This window comes from Herpailurus yagouaroundi, unplaced genomic scaffold, assembly GCF_014898765.1.
Source record: "Herpailurus yagouaroundi ecotype Mexico unplaced genomic scaffold, PumYag 141, whole genome shotgun sequence".
Lineage (NCBI taxonomy): Eukaryota > Metazoa > Chordata > Mammalia > Carnivora > Felidae > Herpailurus > Herpailurus yagouaroundi.
The window spans coordinates 44,384,406-44,408,162 of NW_024412396.1; the positions used below are offsets into that span (position 1 = coordinate 44,384,406).

Consider the following 23,757-nt stretch of genomic DNA (forward strand, 5'->3'; position numbering starts at 1 on the left):
AGTCACATGTTCTACTGACTGAGCTACCAGGCATTCCCTGGATACAAGTCTTTTTTTTTTTAATTTTTTTTTTTCAACGTTTATTTATTTTTGGGACAGAGAGAGACAGAGCATGAACGGGGGAGGGGCAGAGAGAGAGGGAGACACAGAATCGGAAACAGGCTCCAGGCTCTGAGCCATCAGCCCAGAGCCTGACGCGGGGCTCAAACTCACGGACCGTGAGATCGTGACCTGGCTGAAGTCGGACGCTTAACCTACTGCGCCACCCAGGCACCCCAACATTTTATTCATTTTTGAGAGAGAGAGAGAGAGAGAGAAAGTGTGAGCAGGGTAGGGGCAGAGAGAGAGGGAGACACAGAATCCAAAACAGACTCCAGGCTCCAAGCTGTCAGCACAGAGCCTGATGCGGGGCTCATATTCCCAAACCGCAAGATCATGACCTGAGCTGAAGTTGGCCGCTTAACCAACTGAGCCGCCCAGGTGCCCGTTTTTGTTTTTGTTTTTTAATGTTTATTTTTGAGAGAGAGAGAGAGAGAGAGAGAGAGAGAGAGAGAGAAGCAGAGTGTGAGTGGGGGAGGTTCAGAGAGAGAGGGAGACACAGAACTCGAAGCAGGCTCCAGGTTGTCAGCACAGAGCCCGATGCGGGACTCGAACTGAGATCACGACCCGAGCTGAAGTCGGACACTTAGCCAACAGAGCCACGCAGGTGCCCCTGTTTTGTATGTTTTTTTTGTTTTTGTTTTGGGTTTTTTTTTGGGGGGGGGGGTTGTTTGTTTTTTAAGTAATCTCTACACCCAGCATGGAGCTCGAACTCAAAGCCCTGAGATCAAGAGTTGCATGCTCCACAAACGAGCCAGCCAGGTACCCCCAGTATTGTGGTTTTTAGCATACAGATCTGCAGGTATTTTGTTAGATTTATACCTCAGTAATTCATGTTTTTAGTATGATTGTAAATGGTCCCGTAAAAATATTTTGATTTCCAGTATTCTAGTATATAGAAATTTGCTAAACCTAACTTGTTATAGGAGTTTTTTTGTAGATTCTTTGGGATTTGCTAAACAATCGCATCGTCTATGAATAGAGACAGTTTATTGTTTTCCTTTCCAGAAACACTTTAATGTTTATCTTTCCAATAGTCTTTTAAAATTTTTTTTCCTTTTCTTATTGCACTGGCTAGACTATCTAGTATGAGGTTTACTAGGAATGAAAGTAGTCAGCCTTGCCTTATTCTCATTCAGTCTTTCACCATTAAGTATAGTGATAGCTTGGGGCGCCTGGGTGGCTCAGTCAGTTGAGCATCCGACTTCAGCTCAGGCCATGATCTCACGCTCCGTGAGTTTGAGCCCTGCGTCAGGCTCTGTGCTGACAGCTCAGATCCTGGAGCCCACTTCAGATTCTGTGCCTCCCCCTCTCTCTGCCCCTCCCCTGCTTATGCTCTGTCTCTCTCTGTCTCAAAAATAAATAAAAAAATACTAAAAAAACTTTTTTAAAAAAGTATAGTGTTAGCTATAGGTTTTTTTAAAGACTTCCTTTTCAAGTTAAGAAAGTTTCTCCTTTTGGGGCACCTGGGTGGCTCGGTTGAGCGCCCCACTTTGGGTCAGGTCATGATCTCACAGTTCATGAGTTCGAGCCCCATGTCGGGCTCTGTGCAACAGCTCAGAGCCTGGAGCCTGCTTCAGATTCTGTGTCTCCCTCTCTCTCTGCCCCTCTCCCACTTGTGCTGTCTCTCAAAAATGAATAAATGTTAAAAAAAAAAAAAAAAAGAAAGTTTCTCCTTTTATTCCTAGTTTGTTGCAAGTGTTTATCTAGTCTCTTTATGTGGTGAATTACAGTGATATTCAAGTGTTGAACTAGACTTGTGTATACCACCCCCCTTGATTGTTAGTAGATTATCATCACTGGATTCAATCTGCTGATATCTTGTTGAGGGTATCTGTATCTTTGTTGAGGAGGACTATTGGCCTGTGGTTTTTCTTTCTTAAAATGTCTTTGTATGGTTTTGTTGTCAGAGTAACGCTGGTCTCTTAGGGTTGGAAAGTGTTGCCTCTTCTGCATTTTGGAAGTCTGTAAAAAAGCAAAAAATATTTCTTTCTTAAATGTTTGCTAGAATTTACCAGTGATACCATCTAGGCCTAGAGTTTTCTACTTTGGAAGGTTTTTAGCTATGAATTCAGTTTATTTAATAGACATAAGACCATTCAAATTACCCATTTTTTTCTAAGTTAAAGAATTAGTCAGGGGCACCTGGGTGGCTCAGTCGGTTGAGCGTCTGACTTCGGCTCAGGTCATGATCTCGCGGTCCGTGGGTTTGAGCCCCTCATCGGGCTCTGTGCTGACAGCTTGGAGCCTGGAGCCTGCTTCGGATTCTGTGTCTCCCTCTCTCTGCCCCTCCCCCAGTCATGCTCTGTCTCTCTCTCTCTCTCTCTCTCTCTCTCTCTCTCTCTCTCTCTGTCAAAAATAAATAAACATTAAAAAAATGTTTAAAAATTACTCATAGTTGTTCATAGTAACCTTTTTTTCTAATGTCTTCATTAAATTTTTTTGCCCCAAAGAACCATGTTTGATTTCATTTTTTTTCTGCTTTATATTTTGTTGATTTCTGTTTTGCCTTATACATATTAAAGCTTTTTGGTCAGGTACCTACTACACATTTAGGATTACTAGGTCTTATTGGTGAGCTGACCTTTTTTCATTATTATGTCCCTATTTATTCCTGATAAATATTTCTTGTTCTCAAGTCTGCGTTATTTGATATTAACATAGCCACTCCAGCCACGTTCCTTTTGAGTAGTGTTTACATGGTATACCTTTTTTCATCCTTTTAACGTATATCATTCTCTGTTTTTAAATTGGATTTATTGTAAACAGCATATAGTTGAATTATATTTTTTAAAATATGATTTGACAATTTCTCTGTCTTCTAGTTGGTGTATTTAGACCAGGGGTCAGCAAACTTTTTCTGTAATGGGTCAGACAGTAAATATTTCAAACTTTGTGAGTCATGTGGTCTCTATTGATACTACTGAATTCTGCCATTGTAATCAAGGGTACTGATTCTTTCCTTTGTGATCACCACTCTTCTGCTGAGCCATCCAGTGAACGTACTGTTTCAAATATTTGTCAGTTTTAAGATTTCTACTTGGTTTCTTTTTATAGTTTCTATTTCTTCAAATGACATTCATTCTTGAAGTGTTTTTTTACCTTTACCGATGAAAGCGTAGTTATAATAGCTGCTTTAAAGTGTTAAGTATTCCAGTATCTGAGTTGTCTTGGGGTGGGTTGATTGTTTTTTCCCTTCATAATTGGTGAAATTTTTCTGTTTCTTTGTATGTCACACAAGTTTGGGTTGTATTCTAGACATTTTTAATAATATATTTTGGGACTTTGAGTCCTTTCAAAATCCTCTAGAGAATATGTAATTCTTTTGTTTTAGCAGTCACTTAGCCTGGTTGATTTCAGACTGTGAAACCAGTGGTGCCTTTTTGGGTGATGGTTTTAATTTTAGTTCAGTTTTCAAAGCCTTTGTAATGCTGCTTTGGGTATGTCCCATCCCTGCAGAGCTCAGGGGTGAGTCTGGGACTTGTGCCTTTATACACACTGTGAAGGGAACCCTTCTTAGCTCTTTCCTCTCCCGGATTCCTCTCACACTCCCTGGCTTCCAGGGGCCCATTTACTTCATTCTCTGGCCAGAAAGATGGAGTTTTTCTAGGAGTTTTAGCTGCCTCTGCTGTCACTGCACACTTCTGTGTAACTTGGGACACCTTCAGGCCAAAGTGGCAGGAGAAAAGAGAGAACAGAATAGCCAAATCCCCCCCCTCCCCCCATGCTCTTCAGACCACTCCTGCCAGAAAGATGTGGTTTTTCTGAGGCTTGTAACTACCTGGGTTGCTGCCATGCCGTTCTGCAACTGGGACCACCTTCAAGGTAGGGCTGGGAAAGAAAAACGAGGGGTGGTTTCCCTCCGTACCAACACCTCTCAGCAGCCCCTTTCCCTGGTCCTCTGGCCAGAAAGACAAGGTTTCTTTTGAAGTTTTTGCTGCCCTCTCTCCTCTTGCTATTGTTTACATTTGTTAGTCCTTAGGTAGTTGTTCTTTGTGTGTTTTGTTCCGTTTTTGTAGTAATCATTGTGTAACTGAGGCTATAATAGGTTTACTCCATCTTAGCCAGCTCCAGAAGTCCCTGTCATTTTTTAAAAATTTTTATTTTAGTGTATTTATGAGACAGAGACAGAGCATGAGTGGGGGAGGGGCAGAGAGAGAAGGAGGCACAGAATCCCCAAGCAGGCCCCAGGCTCCGAGGTGTCAGCACAGAGCCCAATGCGGGACTCGAACTCACGAAGTGTGAGATCATGACCTGAGCCGAAGTCAGACGCTTAACCGACTGAGCCACCCAGGTGCCACCCCCATCATTCTTTTTAAAAAGTAAAATATTAATACCCGATTCTGTGAACATTTCTTGAAGTAGCTTAACCATCATACTAACTTCAAACTTTTAATCTCCAAATTTCCCGCATCTCTCTGCACTCTGGTGAGCTTGCTCACACTGCTTTATTTTCTGCTACTTTATCATTTTCTTCCCCCACCCTTTTCCTCTTTTTCTTTTTGTAGATCAAATCAACTTTTCTCCCAACTTCAAGAAAGGAGTTTGTGTACATGTTTACCACAGCCTATAGTTTAGTTCTTCTGTGGACCTTATAATTATGATAATTAACAGATATTTTTTCAGAGCTCAGTGTACTGTGTTAACCAAGTGCCAGGTACTTTAATAAGCATTATTAAATACTAATTAATGTAAAAAGGAATCTCTCACATATTTTTCTATAATTATAGCTCTAAAATTACTGGAATTAGATCAGCATTCATATGAGAAGACTGTCTTTCTACAGAAACAAGTTTTAAGAAGATGGTTTATGGAGGACTTCAGTGCTTGCTTACTGTGGGGCTAGATTTGAAGCCACCATAATTTTTTGGAACATGAGAATTGGTACATTGAGGAAGGCAGGCTATGGGGTCAAAAACCTAAATATAAACCTGATACATTATTCACAACTGTTAGGATAGTCATCGGAACTGTTACCAGAAATGGCTCAATATAGATTATTTTACTAATTTGTCAGTGAATGCCACATATCAGATTTTTTAGAGAAATACAGTCATCTTATGGTTTTGTCATTTTGCTCTACGTTTAAATAAAAGGAAGGTAAATCTGTTCTATGTAATTAACTCTTGTTCTGTCTCTTTAAAACTCTTAAACTTTATCCTCAGGATTCTGAAACATGGATGATTGTGGACTGATATCTGTCTCTTCTACTTCTTAGTTTGTCTGCTAAAGTGTCTGATCTCTACTTTTTCTCCCTCCCTGCCCCCCACATTGTTTTATTCCTCACTATTGTTTCTGACCAATATTCAGGTCAACTATGTAACATAAGATGTTTAAAAATGAATCTCCCAAATTTCATTTGATATCTACCTATGTTCCTGGATATTTACTGAGCACTTAGCATATGCCAGGTGTTATGTGAAGCTCTTCAGATATATTGTCTAATTATCACAACAACCCTCTAGACAGATACTGTTTTGCAAATGAGGACATTAAGCCACAAGGGAATTGAACGACTTGTCCAGGGTACTCAGCCAGTAAGTGTCAGGATCAGGATTTGAACACAGACAGTCTTTACTCTGAACCCTACACTTTTTTTTTTTAGCATAAATTTCCCCACAGGGAGAATTTAACTGATGGCACTAGTTTACTTTCCTCTTAAAAGGCTAATTGCAACCAAATGAAGTGAATGTAACCTCATGATTTGATTCTCTTCATAATATAACAAAATATGAAGTTTAGAACTGGACCACGTGGCCCTTTCTCTTTGAATTGCCTCCCAGTTCGGAATGCTTGCCTCTCTTAACAGCCAGCAGTTTGTTAGATCTGCAGTTGGACTCAGCACATCCAAGCCTCTGCACAAGCTTCTTTGTACTTTTACCCTTTTTCCAGAAAATCAGCTTAGTCTGCCCACCATAGCCACTCTGCTTCCTGTCATAATGCCACTTGCCCTGGGCATAAAGAGAACCTTTGCCTTTCTTGTACTGTGTCACTTTGTGGGGTTAGTGCCTGCCACACCTCTTGCGGCAAGTCCAGCGTGTTTTGGGAATGTTCACCGTGTTTGCAAGAGCACTATCAGCACGGGGAAAAAAATTAGGCCTACCCTCTTAATGATGATGCTGTGCTACATGGGGTACGTCGCGAGGAATTTAAAATCACCATTGCAGCATTTATCTGCTGAAGAGTTCTTACAAAAAGATTTTTTTCCTTTTAAAAGCACAGTAATATTTTGACCAAAGATACGTTAACTAACATCGCTTTAAAGCGTCAGCTTTAGGGGCGCCTGGGTGGCGCAGTCGGTTAAGCGTCCGACTTCAGCCAGGTCACGATCTCGCGGTCCGTGAGTTCGAGCCCCGCGTCGGGCTCTGGGCTGATGGCTCAGAGCCTGGAGCCTGTTTCCGATTCTGTGTCTCCCTCTCTCTCTGCCCCTCCCCCACTCATGCTCTGTCTCTCTCTGTCCCAAAAATAAATAAACGTTGAAAAAAAAAATTTTTTTTTAAAAAAATAAAAAATAAATAAAAAAAAAATAATATTGTAATAACATTGACAGATGGTAACTGTCTTACCATGGTGAGCACTAAGTTAATATAACATTGTATGTTAATTATATTTCATTTTTTTTTAAAACATTGTTGGAATAAGATAATGAAGGGTCTTATACTCACCTCTAAGTTTTAAAATTCTGATATAGTTATACCTCATAAAATAAAATGATGTTGGCTATCCTTTGAACGTTGTAATTAGGCTTGACGTTTCAGGGCTATGGACACCCCAAAAGTAATTACCTTTAAAAATTATTATGCAACTGTTCACAAATAATAGTATGACTATACCCAAACTCTTGGCATAACCTGTAACCTAATTTAGTGTGTTTATCTCTTACCTATTACAGCTGAATTTATAAAGACACATGTGCATAATTATCTTCAGACTAGAAGATTATATTTTATTTCCATTAAAAAATATTTTTATCTAGGAGCGCCTGGGTGGTTTAGTCGGTTAAGTGGCTAACTTTGGCTCAGGTCATGATCTTGTGGTCTATGAATTCGAACCCCGGGTCGGGCTCTGTGTTGACAGCTCAGAGCCTGGAGCCTGGAGCCTGCTTCGGATTCTGTGTTTTCCTCTCTGCCCCTCCCCTGCTTGTGCTCTTTCTTTGTCTCTCAAAAAAAATTAATAAATCTTAAAAAAAAATTTTCAATCTTTTTATCTAAGAAGTTATTAATTGCCATAACTTTTGTTTTTTTTTATTATTTTTTTTAATGTTTATTTCTGAGACAGAGAGAGACAGAGCATGAGTGGGGGAGGGTCAGTGAGAGGGAGACACAATCCGAAGCAGGCTCCTGGCTCTGAGCTGTGAGCACAGAGCCTGATGCGGGGCTCGAACTCACAGACTGTGAGATCATGACCTGAACTGAAGCCGGATGCTCAACCGACTGAGCCACCCAGGCTCCCCTAATTGCCATAACTTTTGAAATGAAATGCCACATTAAAAAAATATAGAATTGAAGGCCATTTTTTGCCTTCAGCACTTGTTTGTTGAGTATTTGCTAGATTTTTGGCCTTCTATTGATTTTTAGCAGTTCAGAGATCTAAGATCTAGCCCCAGCCTTCAAGAATTCACAGCCAATAGAAAATGAATAACAATTAATGACAGCAAGGGTTAGCTTACTTTTTCTGTAAAGGGCCAACTAATAAATATTTCAGGCTTTGTGGGCCACATGATTTCTGTTGCAGTTACTTAACCCTGGTGTCATAGCATGAAAACAGCCACAGATAATCTGTGAACAGATGAGCCTGGCTATGTTCCAGTGCGATTTGTATTTACAAAAATAGGCACCAGCCCTGTACTATAGTTTGCTGATGTCTGAATTCTGGTATAGTGAGGTAGGACCTGTGGTAGAGAGATGCCTAGTGTGCTATGTATGAATGAAGAGAAGAGGACATAAAATCTCAAGGAGGAGGAGATGATGAGCTGAGTCTCCAAAGACAAGGGATTATCCAAGAGAGGCAGAATGGAGAGCCCCTGGATTCACTAATGTGTGCAGAGTACAGGCAGAGGCAGAGAGGAGAGCCCAGTTAGGTGTTAAGTGGGCACCTTATGAAAGTGTAATCATTTAGATCCTCGCCAATAGCATCTTTCTAAAAAGTATTGTAAATTGTCGCTATGTAGCTTTTTTTTTTTTTTAAGATGATTTAGTTCATATTCTCGAGGCCATGCAAAACTAGTCTCTCAGCTTGCAAAGAAGACCTACTTGAAAAATGATGAGGGCAACCATCTCAGTATTGGCCTCAGAGTACTGCATTTTGAATTTTTTTGTTTTTATTGAAATATCGCTTACAAAAAAGTATGTTATACACATATGGGCAGTGTATGGCTCAGTGATTTTCACAAACTTAATACAGTCATGGTACCATGAGGCTACATTTTAATTGTCCACCATTACTAATTCAAGAGTCTTAGACTGCTTCTCAAACTTAATTATTTTTCCTCTCTGAATTTTCAGTCACTTCTTTGGCTTAAAACCCTTACTGCTAACAAGTTTGTTTGTGTAAGGAACTGAGTGGTTCTTACACAGCCTGCCCACCTTTTTCTCCTAGGCCTGTTTGATGTTCAGCTCTCTTTAGTTGACCACTGCAGGCCCAGGCTTCTGATTTCTCGAAAATGCTCCTTATTCCAAAATCATCCATTTCTCCCCTGAGTCTCTCCACCTCCAGTAGTGCTTTCAAACTAAAAGTAGCAACTAAGTGAGTCTTCAAATACATTCAGCGAGTTGGACTTGTAACCAGGATTTAAAAAGAGCCTGGGAGCACCTGGGTAACTCAGTGGGTTAAACATCTGACTTCTGCTTGGGTCATGATCTCACGGTTCCGTTCGTGAGTTTGAGACCCGTATCAGGCTCACTGCCGTCAGCACAGAGCCCACTTTGGATCCTCTGCCCACATCTCTTTCTGCCCCTCCCCTGCTCATTCTCTCTCTCTCAAAAGAAATAAATTTAAAAATAAAATAAAAACCTGGTGGAGGGACAAAGAAAGAGGGAAAGACAAAGAAATGGAAGAGTGCGTTGTTAACCAATTGAAGCTTCACTGTTTTGTGAAACTTTGTAGTTAGTTTTCCATATAAATAAAATTTATTTTTGGGGCGCCTGGGTGGCTCAGTCGGTTAAGCATCCGACTTCGGCTCAGGTCACGATCTCGCGGTCCGCGAGTTCGAGCCCTGCATCGGGCTCTGGGCTGATGGCTCAGAGCCTGGAGCCTGCTTCCGATTCTGTGTCTCCCTCTCTCTCTGCCCCTCCCCCGTTCATGCTGTGTCTCTCTCTGTCTCAAAAATAAATAAACGTTAAAAAAAAAATTTTTTTTTTTAAATAAAAAAATTTATTTTTTACTATGGGTCATGGTCTTAAAAGTTTAAAAACCATCATAAACCTCAACTTAGTCATTTAAAAATACCACTTAACATTAACATCAGAATAACAATTGATAGTCAAAGACCTTGTTAAAATCAATAAAATGGAAATGTATTGGCCAAAGTAGAACCTTTCCGTGTCCTGGAAGAACATTCCATCTCATTTTTGAAGATGACACGACCAGTGTGATTCAGAGATGTTACAGGACAACAATCACTCATGAATGTATCCCTCATGCATGTACACGCAATAGTCTTTTACCAAATAGTAGTAAACTGAATCCAGCAATATAGAAAAAGGATAACACATCTTAACCAGGTGGAGTTTATCCCAAGAATGCAAAGCAGGGTTTAGAGTAATATCCAGAAACCGGTTTCAATTATTATATTAACAAAATAAAGTAGAAAAACCATTTGATCATCCTTAACAGGTACCGAAAAGCCTTTGACAAAATTAACGTTTATTTATTTTTGAGACAGAGAGAGACAGAGCATGAATGGGGGAGGGTCAGAGAGAGAGGGAGACACAGAATCCGAAACAGGCTCCAGGCTCTGAGCGGTCAGCACAGAGCCCGACGCGGGGCTCGAACTCACGGACCGCGAGATCATGACCTGAGCTGAAGTCAGACGCCTAACCGACTGAGCCACCCAGGCGCCCCGTCAAAATTAAACTCTCCTTCGTAAAAAAAAAAAAAAAAAAAATCACAGCAGACTAGGAAAGGATTTCCTTAGTGAGAAAGGGCATATTTGAAAATCCTACGGCTAAGACACCTAAAGTTTAGAACAAAGCAAGGCCGTGTCCTCCCAGCCATTATTTAACATCGTATTTGGGGCTTCTAGCCAGATCCTAGCCCACAGTAAGGCCAGGGAAAGAAAGAAAAGGCATAAAGATTGGAAAGAAGCAAAACTTTGTGAAGATGACATGATCATGTACGTAAAAATGGTTGAAGTTTTAAAGCCTCACAATAGCAAATGTTGACAGTGGCATAGAGCACCTAACACTCCTACACTGCTGTTGGGCATGGAAGATGGTACAGCCACTGGAAACTGGAAAACAGACAGTTTTTCATAGTTAAACCTACACACAACCCATCAATTCCAAGCCTATGTTTGTACCCAAGGGAAAAGAAAATGTGTATCCACAGAAAGACTGGTGCCTGAATGCTTATAGCAGCTTCATTTATAGTAGACCAAAATTGGAAATAACCCAAATGTCCATCAATAGGTAAATGGGTAAACAAATCGCATGTGATACATGCAAAGCATAGATAAATCTCAAAACATCATGTTAAGCAAAAGAATCCTTACCCAAAAGAGTACATCTTGTATGGTTGCATTATACGAAATTCTAGAATAGGTGGGAAAAAAAACCCCAAAAACCTCTGGGGACAAAAAGCATATCAGTGCTTGCTTGGGACCAGGAGTGATATATTGACTTCAGAGTAGCATAAGAGAACTTTCCTGGGATTTTTAAATATTTGGTATCTTGTCCTGGTGGTAGTTACTAGAGTTTTTGCACTTGCAAAAACCCATGTGTCTTATTGTATGTAAATTATATCTCAGTAAAGTTGTTGTTGTTGCTTTTTAGAGAGATTTTTTTAATTTTTATTTTTTTAGAGAGATTTAGACGTTTAATTTAAAACAAGTGGACAAAATCAGTGTTAGAAAAAAATCTCCAGCTTAAAAAATTACCGTGGGATGATGAAAATTTCTGGAGATAGATGATCGTGATGGTTGCAGAGCAGTGTGAATGTACTTAATGCTGCAAATGGCTTAAAAATGGTTAAGGGGCTCCTTGGTGGCTCAAGCAGTTAAGTGTCCTACCCTGGATTTTGGCTCAAGTCATGATCTCACAGTTCAAGGGGTCGAGCCCTGCCTTGGGCTCTGTGCAGACAGCAAGGAGCCTGCTTGAGATTCTCTCTCTCCCTCTGTGTCTCTCTGCCCCACCCCCACACTCACGCTCTCAAAATAAACGTTAAAAAACGGTTAAAATGGTAAGTAAATTTTACATTACGTATATTTTATCACATTTTTTAAAAGGTTATAAAAAGAAAACAGCTATGAAAACCAAAAAAAAAGAATCTTTCAGGAATTAGATGGATATATAGGTGGGTTTTTTTTGTTTTTGTTTTTAATCTTAAGATAGCATGTGCTTTGTGCCCCTCAAAATATCTTTTAAAGAATTAAGGCAGGGATATGCATGGGTGGCTCAGTCAGTTGGGCATCCAACTTCAGCTTGGGTCGTGATCTCACAGTCTGTGAGTTCGAGCCCCGCGTCGGGCTCTGTGCTGACAGCTCAGAGCCTGGAGCCTGCTTCAGATTCTGTGTCTCCCTGTCTCTCTGCCCCTCCCGTGTTCATGTTGTGTCTGTCTCTGTCTCAAAAATAAATAAAAACACTAAAAAAAAAAATTTTTTTTTTTTTAAATAAAGAATTAAGGCAGGGACGCATGGGTGGCTCAGTCGGTTAAGCATCCAACTTTGACTCATATCATGATCTCATGGTTTGTGAGTTCAAGCCCCACATCAGGCTCTGCGTTTACAGTGCCGAGCCTGCTTGGGATTCTCTCTCTCTCCCTGTGTCTCTGCCCCTCCGTCACTCATGTGCGCACTCACGCATTCACTGTCTTTCAAATAGATAAACTTTAAAAAAAAAAAGAAGGCAGAATCTAAAATATTACAAGGATCTAAAAATTACAACGAGTAATTTCTTTGATCAAAGGTAAAAATGCTTAATCCAAGTATGAATGAAGAATGTCTAATGTGTTAACATGAAACACAGCAAAGATCAGGATTCTGGCCTTGAAGCATTTATGCTTTGAGTGTCATATGTGAATATAAACTAGGAAGTATTACCTGTCCAAGTGCCACTTCCTGTAATATGGAATATCTCAGCAGTTGTATTTCTAGAACTGAATTTAGACTGAAGGATATGCCTCGTAAACTGCTCTGCCCTTTTGGTTTCTAGTTAGTGATTGCCTCCTGATATTTTTTAATGAATATATTATTTTATATTTTATAAAATATTATATTTATATCTTATAAATATATTTTCATAAAACTTACACAATTTTTATACTCAGTTTACTCTTCATTTGCAATTTCTAGATCAACCTAGGTGTGAAACCAGATCCACTTGGTTAAAATTATTTTCGTTATTACTGCTCTTCATTCACCTGTTTTCATCAGAGTAAAACTCACTGTAGTTTCTGATGATATTGGCAGGAATTTCTCAGCCAGGAAAGAGGACGATATCACTTGGGAATATGACTGCTTTCTTGCTTGGTGATTTGCTTCCACTTCCTAGGTTTTGAGAATAATGGGCAGTTAAAAGGTCTACATGCCAAAAGGAGTTTATGATTGGCTGGATTACGATACAGGAAGTAGATGTCTTTGCAGTAAAGTAAGTAGGGCTTGAAATGCAGAGGAATGGAAGCTTCTATGTGAAAATGTTTCAAGGGGGACAACCTTTTCTCTTTATGGTTCATTCTACTCTAGGTAAGCACCACCAAGCGAGTGAGACACAGAATGTTATTGCATCAGACAAAGCAGAAATACCAGTTGTCCATGAACATGAGCACAGCCATGACCATACACAGCTGCATGCCTACATTGGCGTTTCCCTCGTTCTGGGCTTCGTTTTCATGTTGCTCGTAGACCAGATTGGCAGCTCCCATGTGCATTCTACTGATGGTAAGTGGCCCCAACGCTTTATGGGCAGTGCAATAAATTTGCAGTTTAGAAGGTCACAGATGATTAAACAATTCAGTATGTATCAATGGGCTTATTTAGTGCTGAAAACTCTTGTCTTTCTTGGGTTCTGGTGAACATTTTATTCAGTTGGGGGAGCTAGTGAGTTGTGACATGGCACAAGGGAGTGCTCAGTGGGTTATTAATCTTAAAACTGTCTCATTGAGAGTCTAGCACAGAAATTCTTAACTTTTTTTGTGCCGTGGAGCCCTTAGGCATTCTGAAGCTTGTGGACCTTTTAAATGTGTTTAAATGTGTAAAGCATAATTCATATAATTGCAGAGAAAGCCCAGTTATATTGAAATATAGTTCTAAAACGTTAAAAACAAATGTATGATATAGTAATGTGTATCTTCTTTATTGATGCATTAACAAAATATATTTAAATCATATGCAAGGTGGAGTTAAATTTTATTTTTTAAGACATCAGCATGACAGCTTTTGTTGCTTAGCTCGCTAAAAATCTTAAATTGTGAGATGGGCTTTAACAAGGCAACAGAGTGTCATGTTGAACATTCAGTGGATTTGGTTTTCTGTTTTAATGGTTACTAGTATAGAGAACCCTGATTCACAAAGATATTTTCTTACAGATATACTTAAACACATTCATAGCTTGCTTTCCAAAGAAAGCTAAACTTCTCTCAACTACAGTTCTCTAAGACTTTAAATTTAACTCCAGATACAGTAACTTTTTAAAGAAATTTTTAAAATAATTTTTTAATTTATTTTTTAAAGTAAACTCTACCCCCAGCATGGAGCTCGAACTCATGTCCCCAAGATCAAGAATCACATGCTCTACCAACAAGCCAGCCAAGTAACTTTTTTGCCTTAAGATCAATGAATTCATCTTTGGCTAGGTCAGCATCTTTGATATGGTTTGTATTAAATAAAAAAAAATTCTGATCCATGACAAAAATAAATTTGGAAGAGTTGCATCAAACTCTTGGGGTTTGGTGATATAGGGATTTATAAATATCTCTTTTCAAATACACTGACAGAGAACTTTGCAGATAGGAGCTGTTGGAGAGCAGCATAGATATCTTGGTCCCCAGTGAGAGATCCCATGGCTTTTGCTGTTTAGTTGCCTGAATGACTGTAGGTGAAGAGTTACCGGAGAGTGGCCCAGCTTTGCCACATGAGCATCTACAGACAAGAAGACTGTAATCATGCAATGTGGAGGTATTATAAGCCCTTAAATTTAAAATAGTGATGAGTGAAAGCAAGAATATGAAGATATTTACAACTGTAAAATAATATGAAATTATCTGATTACTATTGGCAATAGAGTATAGGTAGTGCTGATCTTGTAGCATATTGTCTATGTTCACAATTAAAGGAAATAATAGATTTCAGTTAGAGGTTAGTAAAAATTAAAATGCGGGGTTTTTTCCACGTTAAGGTCACAGGCATCCCCTACATTCTACCTGTGTTCTTCTATGTGGGCCCCAGGTTAAGAATCCTTGGCCTACAAAAAAAATCAGTGGAAAAGCAGGCAAAAGACATGAACAGATAGTTCATAAAAAGTTATTAAAATGGTCCTTAAATATATGAAAAGATGTTCAATTTCACTTAAGAATGCAAATCAAAAACTCTGCCGAGATGTCATTTCTTACCTGTCAGGCAAAACTTCAACAGCTTGACAATACACTCTGTTATCAGAGCTCCGGTGAAACACACTCTCATCTGTTGCTGTGGGAATGCAAAATTGTACAGCCCCTGCAGAGGAGAGCTTGGCAATATGTAACAAAACTGCACTTGTATTTACCCTTCAACCCCAAAGTCCTATTTGTAGGAATTGCTCCTGATAATATAGCTCCACTATGAAAATACACATGCACAAGATTATTTAGTACAACATTATTTACCACTGTAATACCACTTAAATGTCCAGTCACGGAAATTGGTTGAATGAAGTGTGATGTGTGCATATAATGGAGTTCTAGGTAACTGTGAAAGAGAGTGAGGAATCAGATCTCTGTGAATTGATAGGGAGAGATTTCTAGGAGATACTGTTAAGTGGGGGGGAAAAGCTGAAATGTAAATTAGTTTTCATCATATACTACATTTTGTGTAAGAAAGAAGGGGGAATAAAACAAGACCAGTTAGACAACGGTTAGTTACATGTAAGAAGTGGGTGCAGGGTAGGATAGGGTAGCAGAATTTCAGGAGGGCATGACACTTCCCTGGGCAGGCCTGTTTAATATAGCTTTGACTTTTGGAAACATGTTGATATTTCCTATATTCAAAAAATAAAATGAAATCAACAAGGATAGGGGAAGCTAACTGAAGCAGATGAACTGTAATTCGGATGAATAACAATCACACTGAAGGGGTTTAAAAAAAAAAACGAATTTAAGTGACTTATGAATGTAATGTTTGACTATATATTTTTAGTTTTGGATGGAGTTGGGGGAAGAAGCATTAAACAATTACTGAAGTCTTTATTAGGCTTTGCTTTTTGTAATGGCATAGGTGAAAACAATTCTGAAACTATTTTAGGTGTATTATAGGATTGAGCAAATGAGTAAGTGTGTTGATGTTGGTGGAACCAGAGTTCTCACTGTGGAAGAGGGGACATACAAATCTGAAATGGGGGAAGGCCAGAAAGAACCTCTGTAGGGATGGACTGGAATTGGAGCTATTGGACTCATGATTTCTAAAATGTATATGTGTATATGTGTGTATATGTGTACATATATACGTGTGTGTTTATGTATACATGTATGTATGTCTTAGCTCTGTCTGCAGAGAGGGCCTAGAAGTAAAGACACCTCACTAGCAATGAGCATACCAGGGCTCTTCAGAGAAATGGCTGATTCCAGGACAGGGGCAGGGTAAGTACAAAATGAGCTTGGAACATCTAGTGCTCATAAAAAAATAAAAATAAAAAAAAATAGGAAGGAAGAAAATGGAAATTTGTCACGGAATATAGAGCCAGCTTGAAGGGGCTCCCACTGGCCAGATATAGGACAATTTGAGCTCCAATATAATTAAGAATAGTAACGAAGTATAAACCATTGAAAAAATGAGGATCAGTGAGCACATCCACATGAGAGAGAGAGAAGGAGAAGGGAAGATGCTTGTTTACAGTAGGTTGCTAAAGGCCAACTTGTAAATGTGGAAAGGGTGCTGGCATTAGAAAATCATTTTTGCAATCCTCATAGTAAAAACTGGCTCAGGCCAGAATCACCAATGACTATTGCATCTAGGAGATGAATTTTGATTTGCTTATTAGTTGCAAAGGAAAAAGAAGTAACCAAACGAAGAAATCCAATAATACCTTGACCAGATGATTAAAACTAATGTCACTGGCATCTGTTTTCAATGTGGGCAAATAAGTTCCCATCAGACCAGCCTCCTTACAGATAATTATAAACTCTGGGCATATATTTTTTAAAAATACCTAAAGACACTGGAGACTGACCCAAAGCAGGAAAATTCTGGAGGGGAGTCAACCCGTGGAACAGGGTGAGTTCCTATTTTTACTGCCTAAAAATACCTAAAGACACTGGAGAGTGACCCAAAGCAGGAAAATTCTAGAGGGGCGTCAACCCATGGAACAGGGTGAGTTCCTATTTGTACTGCTTTTAAGCAGTCCGTGCCCAGTGAGGTAGCTAAAACTGATAGAAAACTCAGTCTCTCAGGCCTAAGGAACCAGAGGACAGAGTTCAGGGTAACTACAGCCACTGGAAGGTACAACCCCACATTTTATGTATAAATTCTACCCAAGTCTGGCAAGGCCCTGAACCATTCTTTTGTGGGCAGACTCAGGTAAAGATGAGAGAACTAAACCAGGATTTGAGCAGCTGCCCAGAAGACAGACTTTGCAGTTTGAGCTAAACCAAGTTACTTAAAGCACAACACAAAAGCAACGCTCTTTGGAGGAATATAATAGAATTCAGAGTGTCCACAAGATAACGTTCACAGTGTCCAGGATATAATCCAAAATTCACTCCACTAGTAAGCAGCAGATGTACATTCTGTGCGTCTAGATGTGACATCCTGAGAGGCAGCATCTGTAGAGTATTCAGCGTGCATATTCAACCTGTATTCAGAATGCATAATCTAAGGACACATCAGACAAACCCAAAAAGGAAGGATCAGTCTGTTAAAAAACAAGAAAGGCTGAGGGAAGGGACGTGTATTCTTCAAAGATACCAATGTCGCAAAAGTCAAAGGCAGAGAAAATGGTTCAGATTAAAGGGAACTACAGAGAAACAAGTAAGTGCATATATGATCCCAGACTGGATCCTTCCTGGGAGGGAAAAATGCTCTGAAAGACCTTCCTGGACAGCTAACAAATTAGAATATGCAAGAGAGATTAGAAAAAAGTATCAATATTAGATTTACTGAAGTTGATAACTGTGCTGTGATTATATGAGAAAATGTCCTTCCTCTTAAGGAAATATACTTTGAAATATCTAGGGATAAAGAGTTATGATGTATGCAACTTACTTTGAAATGGTACAGAAAACAAGTGTGTGTGTGTGCGTGTGTGTGTGTGTGTGTGTGTGTGTGTGTGTGTGTGTGTGTGGTATGGATAGAAAAAGAACATGAACACAAATAATGAAGCAAATGGGGCAAAGTGTTAGACAGTAGGTCGTTCTGAGAAAGGAGTGTGTGAGTGTTTTTTTTTAACATTGTCAGAACTTTCTGAAGATTTGAAATTATTTCCAAATAAAAGGTTTTTTTTCAAAATTCATGGAATTGAATTTAGCCTTTTTAGTCCAAGGCTATTTTTTGTTTCGTTTGTTAATCTTGCATTTACTGTTTCTTTTCAGTATTTTTCCATGCACTTTTTTTTTTAATGGTCTTACATGTATTGGGAAGCTGATTAGAAGTAAATGCTTTTATTTGTGTGCTTTTTTACCAAATAGCAAATGAGAAACACCCTCTGGTTGGATGGGATCTGATTCTATCTACGTTACATAGTTGCCCACAGTGGCCTCGATGACATTTTTGCGATTCTTGTCAGTTTCGATTTTAAATGCACTTAAAGGCCCACTAGTGCCCTATGATACTATACAAAGAATTAAAAATAGCATGTGTTCCTTTATTCTTCTTCCTGTGTTATCTTTGAAGTCACTGTTTTTGCTGGCTTTCATGTATCTAGTAATCTGGTTTTACCAATTATCTGCAGGGTTTTGTCTATTGTTAAATCTCAGTAAAAATTCATTTATTAAATTTATGCTAAAGCAGTCTTTTCCTATAGATTTATAAAAACTGCGTTTTAATTGTAAAGCCTCTAATTTTTATTTAAGATGCTATTTATAACTAGAAAAGTCAAAGCAAACTTGTCACACAGTATAATATGATATTCTTCACATTTTGGGGCGATACTGAAATATTTGTTGTCTCAGACCAACTGGGGCTTTAGCTTCCCTTCCTTGTAGTATTTTAATTAGAAGATAATTTTATTTTTAGTAAAAAGATAACATGTTACTTTACTTGTATGTGTTTTTTCCCACTGTAAACCATTCTTCCTATGTGCTGGGTTCCCCCAGAAGATTAAATCCCTTGGAATTTATTTGACCAATGTCCATCTGTCATTTCATCTGGCATTTTGATGTCCTCATCTTTAACTTTACATTGTTTGGACATTATTGACTTGCTGGTATATTTCCTATTATAGCAGTAACATTCATACAGAGAAATGTTTTTCTCCCCTCTCTAATAAGGATTTATTAAGCAGCTATTGGGTTTCCATTGCTGTGCGACATTCTGTAAGACATGTGAAAAGGGAATGGAGAGAAGTGGAAAATTCACTTCTGTGCAGTTTACAGTCAGTCTGGGGACATCAGACCTATCTGAGTGAAAACAGTTTTACGTATCTCAGGTGGTGATATAGAAGAAACTGAAGTAGTATGTGCACTTAGAGCTCTTGGTTTCTAGGCAAGGGGAGCCTTTTGAGCTGGAATTGATCTTTAATTCTTTCTTAAGGGAAGTAGTCCTAGAATTGACTTTGAACAATGGCTATGTTTTGGACTGAGGAGCTGAGAAGTTATGCACATGCCAAGAATTAAAGACGAGAGATTTGAGGGAGAATGAGAATGTTTTGTTAGAAGGTGTTAAAGAAGCTGGTTTAACTGGACTGAATAGTGAGAAATAAGATGACACCAGTTGATAAAGAGCTTAAGAACCTATGAATGGAGCAGTTTGGACTGAGTTTGATAAGCAGCAGATTCTTAGCTAGTTAACTGGCACGTCAGAAGGGTGGTGATTCAGAGATGAGCATTCCGACAAGGATGTGTAAGATGAATCAGACGACGGAGAAATGAGAGCTAGGGGAGACCAGCTGGGAGCCTGTTGCTAAGTCAGGTTCAAGTTGATGAAAGTTTAGGTTTAGGATGATGGCGATTAAGAGGAGAAGGGCAAGCATGATAGACATTTTGGTCTTGGAATAAAGCTAAAGTTTCAGGAGGCCGGGGAGAGGAGCAGGTAGGCAGTGACAATTCAGTTGGTCTGGAGAGAAGTGAGGAGAGACCACAGAGCACTTTCCAGGGAGAGCCAGAGCGCTCAAGGGTGCAAGGCAGCTGAGGCAGTTGGGGCTTACGTATTGCCTGTTCAGGGAAGGCTGGGGCAGATGAAGGGTTCCCTCCTGCCCACTTCTTTCAGGACAGGAGAAACTTCTAAGTGTTTGAAGCCAGTCGTAAAGAAAGGCAGTCAGGAGGAAAACAGAATCTACTTTAAGAGCTTTGAAAGAATTCTTCCACCTCCAGGACAGTGTTCTAACAGTTTCTGTTTCACATTGCTTAATGACTGACTCGCTTATTTTTACTTCAGATCCAGAAACAGCAAGGCCCAGCAATTCCAAAATCACCACCACACTGGGTCTGGTCGTCCATGCTGCAGGTAGGGCGGGACTGCAAAGAGAGCCCTTTCTCTTCTGGTGCACTATGGGGAGTTTAGTGTTTACATCCCAGGGACCACCTCCATGAAAGCTCTTGGGCTGGCCTTCAGGGAGAGGGTTTCGTGATGAAGTTCTCCAACCCAAGTATAAACCCTGGCGTACTCAGTGTCAGGGTTTTGCGAGCTAAGAATGGTTTTTATATTGTTTAATGGTTGAAAATATTTTGTGGCACCTGAAAATTACATGAAATTTAAAGTTTAGTGCCTGTAAATAGTCTTTTTGGGAACACAACCATGCCCACTTGTTTACATCTTACCTGTGGCTCTTCGCACAGTAATGGCAGAGTGCTGCAAGAGAGCAAATGGCTTGCAAAACCTGAAATATTTCCTCGTTGGCCCTTTAAGAAAAAAATTTGCTGACCTCTGCCCTAGAACCTCATCTGGAAAAGAGTTTTGACACTTTTATACTGAATAGCCCTGTTGCTCAGTGTATACCTAAAGTGCCAGTTGAGGCAGAGGTGGGCCGTAGAATGCAGAAGGCTCAGCATTGCTAATTGGGCATGCCTTAGAATGATCACCAAAGACCAGTCCCAGTAGTGGGATTCTGGGAAGGACAAAGGCATGTGAAACGTGGCATGCTATTACTTGGACCTTTCTAACAGAACATGCCTATCTGACAAAACTTTAGCCAGCCAGCCAGCCAGTGTTTACTTTTGACGTACAAATCATCTCTGTAAAGTTGTAGTGTTCTTATGTTGTGTTTTTTCATCTACAAGATGCAGAGTTGCTTTCTTTATAATCTTTGCTATTTCTGCTATTACAGTTTGATTAATCAGTGGATTATACCTTATAATACTTTATATAGACTTTAAATACTTACATACTTTATATACTTTCTGGCATCATACTTTTCTAATAACAGCTGATACATTGAATATTTGGGGCCAGGTGCTAAGCAGCTTACAAATGTTATCTCATTTAACCCTCATGAAAACCCAAAGAACACATACTTCACTGAACCCATTTTAGAGATGAGAAGACTAAGGTTGAGAAAGGTTAAAGAACCTTCCCAGAATCAAATGCAGGTCTACCTGACTCTAAAACTCATATAAGACTAGGACACTAGTATAGATGCTGCTGTTGTTGTATTTATAATGTTTTATGTTTCGTTTTTTCCAAATTTAGCCGACGGTGTTGCCTTAGGAGCGGCAGCCTCTACTTCCCAGACTAGCGTCCAATTGATTGTGTTTGTGGCAATAATGCTACATAAGGTAAGGGGAATCCTAGTGAAAGATTTGATATTGAATATATTCACAATTAAAATTTCTCTTTGGTCATTAACATTTTCCTGGAATGGGGAAATATTTTTAGCTATTTTCATAATTGCCCTTGGTTTGAGACAGTTGACTAGATGGAAGGGATTTTTTTATGGTCCTATACACAAATTATTAAATTCTCTACAGATTTCTGTATTTTATAATAATTTTTGTTGGTAAATATTCTTGTTTTTTTATAATCTTTTCTTGACTATTTCTCTCTTCCTACTGTCTAAAACACACACACACACACACACACACACACACACACACACACGCATAGGATATTTTCTTAGCTCAGAACATTAGTTCCTAAAAGGCAGAGCTCAGTCTTGGTACCATGCCTCTTTTTTTCGGTGAGAATTCAGTCCAATGACATATACTTCATAATATAGAAGCAATCCATACTTTAAGAGTATTTAAGACTAATTTTTTTTTTTCCAGGCACCAGCTGCTTTTGGGCTGGTTTCCTTCTTAATGCACGCTGGCCTAGAACGGAATCGAATCAGAAAACATTTACTGGTGTTTGCGCTTGCAGCACCAGTTATGGCCATGGTGACATACTTAGGACTAAGTAAGGTACGTCTTATTCGTTCCTAGTTTATCTAGACAAGTATCTAATTTTTTTGTGATCTACCAGAATCTATGGTCTTTTATGTTGAGATTCTCAGTTAAGTTACTCTCTCAAACTAAAAATGAAATTGGGGCTCCTGGGTGGCTCAGTTGGTTAAGCATCCAACTTCGGCTCAGGTCACGATCTCACGGTTAGTGAGTTCAAGCCCCAGATCAGACTCCTCGCTAACCATGCGGAGCCTGCTTGGGATTCTCTCTCTCTCCCCCTCTCTCTGCCCCTCCCCTGCTCGCTCTCTGTCTCAAAAATAAAATGATAAAGAAAAATGAAATTACGAGTAAAAACCAGTACAAGGTAAACATCTCAATTCCAAGGCATTCCCTTCATAAAGTTACATCTTCCTGTTCATTTAATTTGAAAATGTCTTCCCCTTCAATTCCGAAAACATTTGCACATATACGTGATCTTTCAAATAATATAACTTAAGCCTAACCAGACCCACTAATTTTATTTGACAGATGTATAATAAGCCACGGTACATATTTAATGTTTAAGCAGGCACGTGAAGAGTGAGGGACAAGCGAATGGCAGCTTTGAGGAGAATAGGGGATGAGCAGAGATGTCTGTATTCTCATATCACCGCATACTAAGTATCCAGTTCTTTATCATTGTGCTGAACATAACATCAGACTTGAAGTAACGTGTCTGTCGCTTGTCAGTTCTGAGCCTGGGTATCCTTCCCGTGCTGTTCAAGTTGGACCTTTCCCTGTCTTCCAGTTCTGTCCGCTGGGGCTGCGGGTCTCATTGACCTGTTGTATTTCAGTGTCAGCTGGCAGGTGACAGGAGGAAAATCTTAGCACCAGACCGACTTAGGGCTCGTTCATGGAACTGCTTTCCCGTACTCTCTCTGAAGGTCACTGATTCTTCTGAGTGTCACTCAGTTCATAGCTGATACTGCAAAACTTATATTAAATTCTTTTTTAATGTTTATTTATTGTTGACAGAGAGAGAGCGAGAGCAGGAGTGGGGGAGGGGCAGACAGAGAGGGAGACACAGAATCCGAAGCAGGCTCCACAGAAGCTGTGGAGCTGTCGGCACAGAGCCTGACATGGGCTCGAACTCACCGACTGCGAGATCATGACCTGAGCCAAAGCCGGACGCTCAACTGACTGAGCCACCCAGGCACCCCCCAACAAAACTATATTAAAAGGAACATATGAGAAACGAGGTGGTCAAAACATGGTTAAGTTCATGTTAATCAAGTTTGTTGATCTGGATTGCTAACAAATGAGGTGTCATAAAAACCCTCTCTGATCGTTTGAAGAGCCTTTTCTTCTTTCAGCCAGTATATAGTTCCTTTTAAGTATTACCCTGTATATCACTTCATTGATCATCGATCAAAGTCTTTAGAACTTTAGACAGAAAGGTGTAATTCTGGAGGCATGGGGTTACATGTTACATTATGGCGTGTTCCTTTCTTAAATTTTTAATTGTTGTAGTCCATGGGTCCACTTTTTTAATAGAAAAAGTTGAAATTAATTGTGTCAAGATTAGCTTATGTTTCTAGCCTCTGAGGGCAGGTGCTGGATGTTGATTACCACTGTATCTCAACAGCTGGCCTGGAGCCTGGTGTATAGGGGATGTTTGTTAACTATTAGTAGAATAAATGAGTGAATGTACGAAATTTAATATCTGCATTAATAATGCCGTTGATTCCATTGTAAGAATAATACGTGCCAGACCTGTTCATCCAGACTTGATGTTTGCTTGAA

General features: G+C 39.5%; 1 protein-coding gene and 1 pseudogene across 1 annotated transcript in view; one reads left to right on the forward strand and one right to left on the reverse strand.

Annotated features, from left to right (window-relative positions):
* Window positions 1–23,757, forward strand: part of SLC39A9 (solute carrier family 39 member 9) — a 51,040-nt gene that overhangs the window by 23,068 nt on the left and 4,215 nt on the right. Inside the window, exons 3-6 of the mRNA XM_040477524.1 lie at window positions 12,998–13,192; window positions 20,033–20,101; window positions 21,284–21,369; window positions 21,859–21,993. Coding sequence (XP_040333458.1) covers window positions 12,998–13,192; window positions 20,033–20,101; window positions 21,284–21,369; window positions 21,859–21,993 — 485 coding nt within the window. The remainder of the gene's footprint in view (window positions 1–12,997; window positions 13,193–20,032; window positions 20,102–21,283; window positions 21,370–21,858; window positions 21,994–23,757) is intronic.
* On the reverse strand, window positions 5,838–10,824 carry LOC121031350 (60S ribosomal protein L36a-like; annotated as a pseudogene).